This window comes from Ceratotherium simum, chromosome 34 (assembly GCF_057802395.1).
Source record: "Ceratotherium simum simum isolate JZ-2026a chromosome 34, ASM5780239v1, whole genome shotgun sequence".
In the NCBI taxonomy this organism is placed as follows: Eukaryota; Metazoa; Chordata; class Mammalia; order Perissodactyla; family Rhinocerotidae; genus Ceratotherium; species Ceratotherium simum.
Genome location: NC_141933.1, coordinates 3099192 through 3110581, shown reverse-complemented (window position 1 = coordinate 3110581; position 11390 = coordinate 3099192). Strand labels below are relative to the sequence as shown.

General features: G+C 48.4%; 1 protein-coding gene across 4 annotated transcripts in view; it reads left to right on the top strand.

Annotated features, from left to right (window-relative positions):
- The first annotated feature begins 3200 nt into the window (after nucleotides 1–3200).
- The window catches only part of NADSYN1 (NAD synthetase 1), a 41270-nt gene continuing 33080 nt past the window's right edge, over nucleotides 3201–11390 (top strand). For 2 of the 4 annotated variants that reach the window (XM_087422496.1, XM_087422497.1), the window contains exons 1-3: nucleotides 3202–3413; nucleotides 4612–4672; nucleotides 7490–7606. In XM_087422496.1, the coding sequence (XP_087278622.1) occupies nucleotides 3329–3413; nucleotides 4612–4672; nucleotides 7490–7606 (263 nt within the window). In that variant the 5' untranslated portion in view covers nucleotides 3202–3328. Of the gene's footprint in view, nucleotides 3414–4611; nucleotides 4673–7489; nucleotides 7607–11390 lie in introns of all 4 variants that reach the window. The other 2 variants (XM_087422495.1, XM_004441074.3) reach the window with 2 other exon arrangements.

The window sequence follows — 11390 nt, the reverse complement described above, 5'->3', positions numbered from 1 at the left end:
TAATGTCCTTTATAGCTTTTTTTAAAAACCCAGGATCTAATTGGGAAACCACACTGTGCATTTAGGTGGTCATGGCTCCTTAGTCTTCCTTAATCTAGAGTGCTGCCCCGGTCTTTATATTTTGTTTTATTGTATCTTTTTGGTCTTTCATGCTGTGACAACTTTGAAGAGTCAAGGCTAGCTTTTTCAGCATGTCTCTTGATTTGGATTTGGCCGTTTTCCTCTTTGCGTTTAATTCTGCATTTTTAAGCAGGATATTATACTACACAGATGACGTGATGTGATGAAAATAGTGTTTTCACATATTGAGGTATACGGGGAAGCCATTCTGGTTTAACCCTGATTCGGCCTACAACTTATTTTTCCCAGAGCAGCTTGATTTATGGCCCGCCACACATGCGTTGTACATCTGCTTCAAACATTTTCCCAAAGCAAAGAATGCACCCTTTAAAGATAGGGATGGGGGGCCGGCCGAGGGGGCATAGTGGTTAAGTTCACTTGCTTTGCTTCAGTGGCCTGGGGTCCGTGGGCCTGGAGTCCGGGCTCCGACCTACACACCAGTCATCAAGTCATGCTGCGGTGGCATCCCACATACAAAATAGAGGAAGATTGCCACAGATGTTAGCTCAGGGACAATCTTCCTCAAGCAAAAAGAGAAGGATTGGCAACAGATGTTAGCTCAGGGACACTCTTCCTCACCAAAAAAAAAAGATAGAGACAGATGTCTCTCTTTCTCTTTCTCTCTGATGCCAATACCAGTACTTCTTTGATGATAAGCTTTTCTTCCCAGAGAACCGAGGTCAAGTGGACCTGCTGTGTATGTGCTAAACTGCAGCAAAACATCTCCTTGTGACTTTGGGGGAAAAAAAATTGTATTCCTATTATGCTTAATGTATGTTCTTTGGTCTGAAATGGTATATAATCGCGCTGTAAACCACACTTCCCCAGAGTGCTTTCTTCCCTGGGGAAGAGAACACATCTGGGCTTGCCCTCAACATTAGCCCATTAAATATCTCTCTTATCTGTAGATGGGTTGATTATTTGTGTCGACACATGCCTTCTTGCGTTATATCGGGAGTCAACACAGTGTCTCTTGTCCCATTGTCTGGTAAGTTTGATTGTGTGGTTCAGGTGATTTCTGCCAGAAGTCTCCCTTTTTCCTCTTGTGAATGAGTAACCTGTGGATGCTCTGAGACTGTGTAAATATGCTGTTCCCAAAGAACCTTTCACCCAGTCATTGAGAATTTAATAATGACTCTTGCCTGAATCACTTACTTCTTGGTGCAAATGGGGTGATTTTCTAATTTCATTATCCTTTCAGCATTTATTAGTTGGCATTTTTCTGTGAAGAACTTCCCTCTCTTATTTAATTTAATTTTTTGTCAGTATGGACTAATTTTTTTTTTATTCATTGAGTTATTGTAACCAAGGGAAAAGGGGCTCATTCTGCTTGCCGTAATCCAGTGCCAATTAATTGCAAACAAGCCAGTGGTTGCAAAAGGAAAGTTTATACGACTAGCTAGCATAATTGGAAGATGGCGGACTAGTGTCCTAAAGAACCATCTTAAAATGATACAGAATTTAAGGCAGTTGTATAGGGGAAATGGGCAGGGAAGGAGGGGGTTTAGGGATGTTGACCATCTGTTTTGACGAACTTCAAGGTGCCACATTATCTCTTTCTTCTGTCATTCGTGATGGGTACCAATGCAGAGTTTTTCTTTCTGGAGGTCGTCATGTTCCTGGAGAACTCAGAGAATAAGGTTATCATCTTATCACAGCTGGGAGTTATACGTAAGCAAGAGTCACAGAACTAGCAGAGCATGTATTTTGCAAAAGTGAGAGGTGCTTAATCATCGAGGCTACGTGCAGGCAGGATTACATTCTTAGAAACTAGTGAGTAAGGATCATAGTTACAATATTGCTTCCTTTCCCTAAGATGGCTTCCCTCATGCTAACTTAAGATCTAGCTGTTACCTTACCATCCTGTACCCTGTGGAAATTAATAAAAGAAACCTTAACCAAATTGGAGTCGGGAAGGCCTGTAGGGGGAGCCCTCACACCCTGTCACACATGGTCAATTACACAAACCAGGAAGAGGCTCAGCTATCCTTCTGGACGGAAGTACAACTACACTAAGAAGGAAGATTTCTCTCCCCATCCAGCAACAGCCCAGCCAATGAGAAGCTGTTGTCACCCTGAACCGCTCCTTTCCCCAAATGGACTTTCCTTTAGAACAGCCCCTCCCTACTCCTCCTTTTTCTCTATAAAGCCGCTTCCGTTCTTTCTTATCTGAATCTGCCTATGGTTTGCCGTAGCATGCACATCTCGAATTGCAATTCTTTGGGCTATTCCCGAATAAACTCGTTTTGAAATAAAATAACAGGCAAATTTGCTTTTTAAGTTGACAATGTGAAAACCTATATATGTATGGCAGAGGTAGCATTGCAAACCAGGAGAAAAGGTTGGACTATGCCATCAATGATGGCGAGCTGGTTATTCATATGGAAAAAAAATTGGATTCCTACCCTAAGTGGACTAGGGGGTGCAATGTGAAAAAGAAAAGCTGTTAAACTGCTGGTAGTGAATAGGTACAAACACTTGGGAGAAGAAATTTGGCAATATTTAGTAAAGTGGAACATGCGCACACCCTGCTACTCAGGCACGCTGCAGGTGGTGCAAACCCTGCAGAAACTGGCAGCTACGGGTGCGGAGAAACCATAGGTGGCCCCGAAGGAGACACCTATGGGAACGAGAGCAGCAGTGCGTGTGTGTGCAAGCGCGTGCGTGTTGGCACAATGCTGCTAATAACTTAAATGGCCGTCGGTTACTGAATGGGTAAAGTGTGCTTTATTCCTACAACGGAGCACGAAACTGCAGAAAAACAAGGAAAAGGATGTATCTAATATTACAGGGAAAAATCGAGTTGCAGAAGCACATTAAGGTGCAGTTTATGGGGAGATGTGGAATAAAATAGAAGGGTGGGGACAGTTTGGCGGGCCCGCCCGCCCACCTGCGCTCCAGGACCTGGCGACTCTCCCACCTGCCAGGGTCAGCGTCCAGGCGGCGCCGGCGCAGTGGGCGGGGGCGGGGCGCTCGGCGGGGACGCGCGCGTCGGCGGCCCTCCCTGCTGCGCAGGCGCGGCCGAGAGCTCCGCGGGCGGGGCGGGGCGGGGCGGGGCCTGACGCCGCGGCTCTGCGGTCCAGTGTCCGCCAGGCGCGGCCGGAGGGGGCAGGGCGACCCGGAAGGGCTCGCTGCAGGGCCGCCTGTCTCCCCAGGACAGGAGAACCCGCTGTCCGGCTGGCATCCTCCCCAGGCGACTGCGGCCAGCATGGGCCGGAAGGTGACAGTGGCCACTTGCGCACTGAACCAGTGGGCCCTGGACTTCGAGGGCAATTTGCAAAGGATTTTAAAGTGTGAGTCTGGGGGCGGCCGGGGACGGACAGGAGGAGGGGCGGAGGTCCACTCTTGCTCGTGACGCACACGCAGCCTTGCTGTGCAGAAACTCTCGCAGCGGGGGCCTGGGGACAGGTAAGACAATAGGATAATGACACGCCTGCGTGAGTGCCCAGGTCCTCCTCTCGAAAGGGGGGCGGGGTTTACAGTGCCTGGGGACACGTGGTATGTGCACGTAGTATTTTAGAGAAGCCTGGCCGGTGGAGGTGGAGAGGGGAGGGCTGGGGCCTACCTGTCCCTGAATATTTCTGGGGTCCCCAGTGGCATATTTAGAGCTGAGCTGCCCATCCTCGGAAGTGTTTAAGGGGAGAGAATGGCCAGCCCCCGGGAAGGAGGTTGTGAAGAAGTGTCCTACAGTGGTGGTCTCTGGGGCCTGAAGACCTTCGTGGTTGGTGGACATTTGGAGAATTCCACCCAAAGAGGGAAGTGGAATAAGGGGTAAGCCCGTGAGCTTAGAGACTAGGGAGTGGTGGTGTGGGCTCCCCATATAGTTATCGCTTGCACTGGCTCACTTTCGAGAGTGAAAGTTTGCACTATTCATTTGCACTATTCCTATTTACCCCTCAAGTGGGGCCCCCCTGGGCAGCCCGGCAAGTGTGGCCACCCCACGTTGTCTTGTCATGAGCAGCTTCCTGCAAGAGGGTTTTCCAAGAGCAGGAATGGAAAAACAGGATGATTCAAGTGAGGGCATCTTATCTGCCATGTGCCTTGGACTTTCATCCTTTTTATTTTTTTCATATCAACCTGCTTTCCTTTCGTCAGAGCTCAGAGCAAATCTAGTTGGGGTGAAGAGAGGTGGTCTTGGGTGGCCCCAGCTGAGCCTCCCCTTCGCTGGCCTGTCCTCCCCAGAGTCCGCTTGGAAGCTGCTGCCCAAACCTGGAGGTGGATGGTGCCTGGGGCTGCTGCCACTGCAAGTCCCGCCTTCTCCCTGCACGGGGTCTTCCACGTCTGCTTGTTAATAAACTGCCAGGCTGTGACTTCTTTCTCCTCCTCTGGGGTGCTAAGGGCCTTGCCTGCTTCTCGTTTCTTGCAGGTGTAAGCAGGGTCTGGAGATCACGGAGCGCTTTCTTTTCTTGTTTGGTTTTTTATCATACCTACCGCAGCCTTTGACCAAGTTGTAGGTGCTGAAATTGACCTTTTCTTTCTCTGTGCGTGTAGGTATTGAAATTGCCAAACACAAAGGAGCGAGATACAGGCTTGGACCCGAACTGGAGATATGGTGAGAGCAGAACGCACAAACGCCCCAGGGTGGGCAGGTAGAGGTGTCTCCGTCAGCTCCCCTTGGCCGAAGGGGCAAGGAAGGTGGGGGCTGATATTGAGCACTGCGGATATGGGGGTCCATTTAGGAGACCATCTGTGTGTGGGCCTGCTTCGCACCATCAGACAAGAGCAGGCCCAGCAAGGCTGGGTGATCCTAGATCCCTGTGCCGAGTAACCAGGGGAGCTGAGTTCTACCGGGCCACGGCTGATTTCAAAGCTGGGCTGCTTCTGTTTTACCATCACCCTTCCCAGGTCATCAGGTTCACATCTGGCCGTGAACTGTCTGTCTCAGCATCTTTCCGTAAGTGAGTGTAGGTGATCCCTTCCGCTCTGCCTTTTTGCAATAATCGGGAAAGCTGATTCCTTGATTCTCCTCTTGTCTCTTATTCAAAAACAATCAGTTTGTTGCCGCGCTGTGAGTCTCGTACGAGCTATGGTTCTGTTCTGACTTCGGGTCAGCTGCCCTGTGGGCTTCTATTCCTGTTTGTCTTTGTGGCTCCTGCCCAGTCGTGGAATCTGAAGTCTCTCCTCCGTCCGTGCCCCCTGCCTCGGTTCATTCTTGTTTCTGCACTTAGGGTTTGCAGACAGGACCTTCTCTCGGGCGTTTTTGTATTAGTCCTTGGAGCAGCTTTCTCTGTCCTTTCCAGTTCATTTTCCTCGGTAGGTTGATTTCTCTTCTTGGAATCCTGACTTCATCTCGGGCTGTGTCTCCCATAATATCCAAGAGCATCGACACCCCTCCGTTAGTTTGTTCCTTAAGAAGTTCCCCGCCTGACTGCCAGGACCCTGGGAGCCTGGGTGCCCAAGATCGGGCAGCTTTAGTGACCTTTGCTCCTGATTTCCTGCTTGGTCTCTCTGTTCTGTCCCCCGCTCTGGAGGGGCTGCAGTCACCAGCCCAGTCCTCCTGGCATAATCGCTGTCCAGACACTTCCAGGGTAGGGCCTCATTCCTTTCTTTGCCCTCTTCTTCACCCCGCCAGCCCGCCGATCCCGGGATGGTATATCCGTGTGAAGCAGGGGTGAGGGCCCAGCTGAGCTGGGCTCCAGACGGTTTAGGGTGTGCTGAGCAGGCTCTCATTTGCCATCTGCAGCAGTTTACAGAGAGGAAACTGAGGTGGGAGAGGAGCCACGTCCTTCGCTGAGCACACCCTCTTCCTGTCCCTGCCGGTGCAAGTCCAGCTCCCACCCCAGAAGGGGCACCTGGGAGGAGAATGAGGGGCCGCTGCCCCTAGGGCGCCTGCCTCATGGTTCCGCAGGTCCTCCCCCGGAGAGGCCAGCTGTTTTATTTGAGCCAGTTTTGTAGGCTTTGTAGATGGAGGGCTGCCACCCAAAATGGGCCCCGGCACTTCCTGATCAGCCCCTGTTGTAAGATGCCCTTGCGCTTGCTGGGCAGCTGCAGGGGTGAGAGCTCGGTGGATGGCTGGGCATCAGGCAGCAAGGGGTCTGGCGTTGCAATGCTATTTGGTGTCACGTGCGGCCTGGGCGCTGCCAGGGAGTGAAAACTCGTGAAACAGGAGTCTATCTGCTGGAGAGGAGAGGACCTCCAGGTCTCCATCCCTCACGGGGCACCTCCTTGACCCCGTTTTCATCTGAGAACCAGAGCCACAGGCCGAGAGGGATGCTTTCCAGGCATGAAGAATGGCAAATGCCAGTTTGGGGGTTTCTGTTTGTGTGGGCAAAGTTTGTTCAGCATTTGAAACGTCACGTCTCGGCTGCTGCGCCGTAGAAAGGAAGACTTGTGAAAGATTTAAAAGTGGTTTACAAGTGCTCTGTGTTTTATTATGGGAACCTCCATCCTAAGAGATTGCTCTCAACCCAGTCTTCACATTTTATGACATCCCTGAGCATTGTGTGAGTTTTCTGGGGCTGCTGTGACAAAGTCCCACAAGCTGGGTGGTTTAAAACAGCGGGAATTTACTCTTTCACAGTTCAGGAGGCCAGAAGTCCAAAATCAGGGTGTCGACAGGGCCCTGCTTCCTCCGAAGGCTCTAGGGGGAGATGCTTCCTGCCTCTTCCTGCTTCCAGCTCCCAGTCCCTGGGCTTGTGGCCGCCTCCCTCCAGTCCCTGCCTCCCTCTTCACAAGGCTGTCCCTCTTCTCCGTGTCTTTGCCTCCTTCTGTCTCTTATAAGGACGCTTGTCACTGGACTTAGGGCCCACCCAGATAACCCAGGATCATCTCATCTCGAGATCCTTAATTTAATTACATCTGTGAAGACCTTTTTTCCACGTGAGGTCACATTGACCAGTTCTGGAGGTTAGGACATAGACATCCCTTTTTGGGGGATGCCATTCAGCCCCCTGCAAACATCTAGAGTGGGAAGCTCAGGGGCGGCTGTGCGAGTGGCGTTTTGAATGGTTGTTAATGACGTTCCTTGCCTGAAGAATGTTTTCCTGTGGGTCTAGCTTTGTTTCTTTCACATCCTTTTCTTACAGATCAGTGTGGTTTTGGCCACGTTAAAGGTTATAAAAAAGAAAAAGTCTAAGAGCAGACACTTCTTGACAAGAGAGAGGATTTCTCCCAGTAACTTAAAACTAAGAGAAATGGACAGGGGCCCAGTGTTTCTTAATTTCCAATAAAATGCATGGCTTTTTGTAGCTGTGGTTCTAACTCTGGCTGCACAGTAGGATCACGCTAGAGGCTTTAAAAAGATAGCAATGCCTGGGTTGCACCCCTGCACGCTCTAACTCGATTGACCTGTAGGCCCCCGCCCCCACCCTGGCCTGGGGTCACCTGGTAGGTCTCTGGGCCTCACCTGCCTGCTCTCTCCCCTCCGCAGTGGCTACGGATGTTGGGATCATTATTACGAGTCGGACACCCTCTTGCATTCGCTCCAAGTCCTGGCTGCCCTGTTGGAATCTCCGGTCACTCAGGATATCATCTGTGACGTGGGAATGTAAGTGGCCACATGAGCGTGTGACAAGGCAAGCTCCTTGCTTCAGGGATGTGGAATCTGCACGTTTCAAAAGCTACCAAAGGCCTCATGTTGAGAAGTGGGTTTTGTTCCTTCCCCAGCCCCACACACACCTAATCCCGCCAGTGGAGGCAGCTCTTGGAAGCAGTTTTTTTCTGTTCTTCCAGAAGCTCCTATGCACGTGTGAACACACTTCGCACAAGTGGGAGCATAGTGTTCACTCTGTCATGCATATAGCACTTTCTTCATTTAATGCTAAGTCTTGGGTTGGTTCCATGTCACTCTATATTGACATGCTGATCATATGGTTCCAGATGGTGCAGGTTCCATATCGTGTATGTTCTATAGGTGTAGGTCCATAGGTGTAGGTTCCGTACGTGTAGGACCATATGGTGTAGGTTCCGTAGGTATAGATCCATAGGTGTAGGTTCCGTAGGTGTAGGTCCATATGGTGTACGTTCCATAGGTATAGATCCATAGGTGTAGGTTCCGTAGGTGTAGGTCCATATGGTGTAGGTTCCGTAGGTATAGGTCCATATGGTGTAGGTTCCGTAGGTATAGGTCCATATGGTGTAGGTTCCGTAGGTATAGATCCATAGGTGTAGGTTCCGTAGGTGTAAGTCCATTTGGTGTAGGTTCCGTAGGTGTAGGTCCATAGGTGTAGGTTCCATACGTGTAGGTCCATATGGTGTAGGTTCCGTAGGTGTAGGTCCATATGGCGTAGGTTCCATAGGTATAGATCCATAGGTGTAGGTTCCGTAGGTATAGGTCCATATGGTGTAGGCTCCTTGGTATAGATCTATAGGTATAGGTTCCTTAGGTGTAGGTTCTATAGGTGTAGATCCATAGGTCTAGGTTCTGTAGGTGCAGGACTATATGGTGTAGGTTCCATAGATGTACGATCCATAGGTATAGGTCCATATGGTATAGATTTCATAGATGTAGGTATATAGGTATAGGTCCATGTGATGTAGGTTCCATAGGTGTAGATCCATATGGTGTAGGTCCATATAGTGTAGGTTCCATAGGTGTAGGTATATAGACGTAGGTCCATATGGTGTAGGTTCTATAGGTAAAGGTCCATATGGTGTAGGTTCCGTAGGTGTAGGTACATAGGTGTAGGTATATATGGTATAGGTTCATATGTATAGGTGTAGATCCACAGGTATAGGTTCATATGGTAAAGGTCCATATGTTGTAGGTTCCATAGGTGTAAGCACATAGGTGTAGGTATATATGGTATAGGTTCCATAGGTGTAGGTTCCATATGGTGTAGGTCCATGTGGTGTAGGTACATAGATGTAGGTATATATGGTATAGGTTCCATAGGTGTAGGTTCCATATGGTGTAGGTTCATGTGGTGAAGGTCCATGTGGTGTGGGTCCATATGGTGTAGGTTCTATCGGTCTAAGCACATAGGTGTAGGTATATATGGTATAGGTCCATATGGTGTAGGTTCTATAGGTATACGCACATAGGTGTAGGTGTATATGGTGTAGGTTCCATACGTGTGGGTTCCATATGGTGTAGGTTCAGGTGGTGAAGTTCCATATGGTAAAGGTCCATATGGTGCAGGTTCTGTAGGTGTAAGCACATAAGTGTAGGTATATATGGTGTAGGTCCATGTGTAGGTTCCATAGGTATAGGTACATAGGTGTAGGTATATATGGTATAGGTTCCATAGATATAGGTTCCATATGGTGTAGGTTCGTGTGGTGAAGGTCCACGTCGTGTAGGTTGCATAGGTGTAGGTCATATGGGTAGGACTCTAGCCCGGTGCTATTCTAGTGTGTGTCTGATCCATACTGGGCAAAACCAAAGCCCACTGATGGACTTGTATGTTGTTTCTGTTTACTGCTTCAGTTCTGTCTTGTCTGATGTGAATATCGCCACCGTTGCTGTCTTTTTCTCAGCATCTGCCTTTCATGTGTTCTCCCACTTCATTTTCAGCCTCGCTGTGACGTCTGCTTAGTAGCCCATAGATGGGCTTTTTAATCCAATTTGTTCACATTTATTATGATTCATGATATGCAGACTGTGTTCATTTCCTATCGCTGCTGTGACAAATTACCACAAATACAAAACACATGTTGTTTGTCTTTTGTTTCCAGAGGTCAGTGTCTAAAATGAGTCAGCAAGGCTGGTTCCCTCTGGAGGCTCTTGGAGGAGAATCTGTTTCCTGCCTTTTCCAGCTTCTGGAGGCTGCTGCATTCCTTGGCTTGTGGCCCCTTCCTCCACGTTCAAAGCCAGCAACGCATCACTCCACCCCTGCTTGCATCGGCACATCTCCTTCTCTGACTCCGCCTCTTTCCTCGTATAAGGACCCTTGTGATTATATTGGGCAGCCCCGGATAGTCCAGGATACTCTTCCCATCTTGAGATCTGTAACTTAGTTATCACATCCACAAAGTCCCTTTTGCCATGTAAAGTTCCAGGAATTAGGACGTGGACATCACTGGGGGGCCGTTATTCAGCCCACCAGATGAACTGATTCTGGTCACTTTATTAAGTTTCCTAGTCATCCGGTTTTCTTTCTTTTATTGTCTTTTTTGTTTTGTTTTGTTTTCTTTGCTCCACTTTTCTCTGCTGGCTTTGAATTTATAATCCCATTTTTATTTTTCTAGTTTTTACCCTTAAAGTGTTAGCAATCATATTTGAAGATATTTTTCTTCTGAAATCTAGCATTTATCTGGATCTGTAATTTCCATTGAACAAAACAACAGTTATATCATGATGTCATTGATATCTGCCATCTGGAATTGTCTTTCCAAGTTATCCTCCAGGAAAAAGGCACCCAGTCACGTTCCAGGCCTCTGTGGTTGGAGGCACGTTACCCTTAGCTCTGATCACGAGGGCTAGCTCTTACAAACAAAGTAAAGAAAATCTTAGAGTGATGGGTAGTTAAAAAAAAAAAAAAAAACTATCTTATTTATTTGCTTTCATTACTTACGGAGTTGAACACTTTTTCTATTTGTTGGTCATTTGTGACACTGTTGCCTTGTTCTTTTGCCTATAATTGAAGTGTTTGTGTCTAATTTAAGAGTTCTTTAACTATGAAAGATACTGTTGGTTTGCCAACTGGCTCCCATAGATGGAAGGCAAAGAGAGATGGAAGAAATAGTAACCGAGCAAAAAGGGGCTCGTTCTGCTTGCTGCAATCCAGTCCCAATTAATTGCAAACAAGCCAGTGGTTGAGAAAGGAAAGTTTATACGATCAGCTAGCATAATGGGAAGATGACAGACAAGTGTCCTAAAAAACCGTCTTAAAACGATACAGAATCTTGAGGCATTCATATAGGGGAAATGGATAGGGAAGGAGGGGGTTTAGGGATATGGATCATCCAGTGTGACGAACTTCAAGGCACCTCATTCTCTCTTTCTTCTGTCATCTGTGACGGGTACCAATGCAGAGTTTTTCTTTCTGGAGGTCGTCGTGTTCCTGTGGACTCAGAGAGCAAGGTTATCGTCTTATCACAGCTGGGAGATATACGTAAGCAAGAGTCACAGAACTAGCAGAGCATGTATTTTGCAAAAGCAAGAGGTGCTTAAGCATTGAGGCTGCATGCAGCCAGAGTGCCTTCTTAGAAACTAGTGAGTCAGGGTCATAGTTACAATATTGCTTTCTTTCCCCAAGATGGCTTCCCTCAGGCTAACTTAAGGTCTAGCTGTTACAGAAAGAGGCAGGCCACCCCAGATTGGCAGGTGGCAGGTTTAATAAGCCAGGGGACTTACATAGGAGGCTTGTCTTGGGCGAATGCAAGATGAG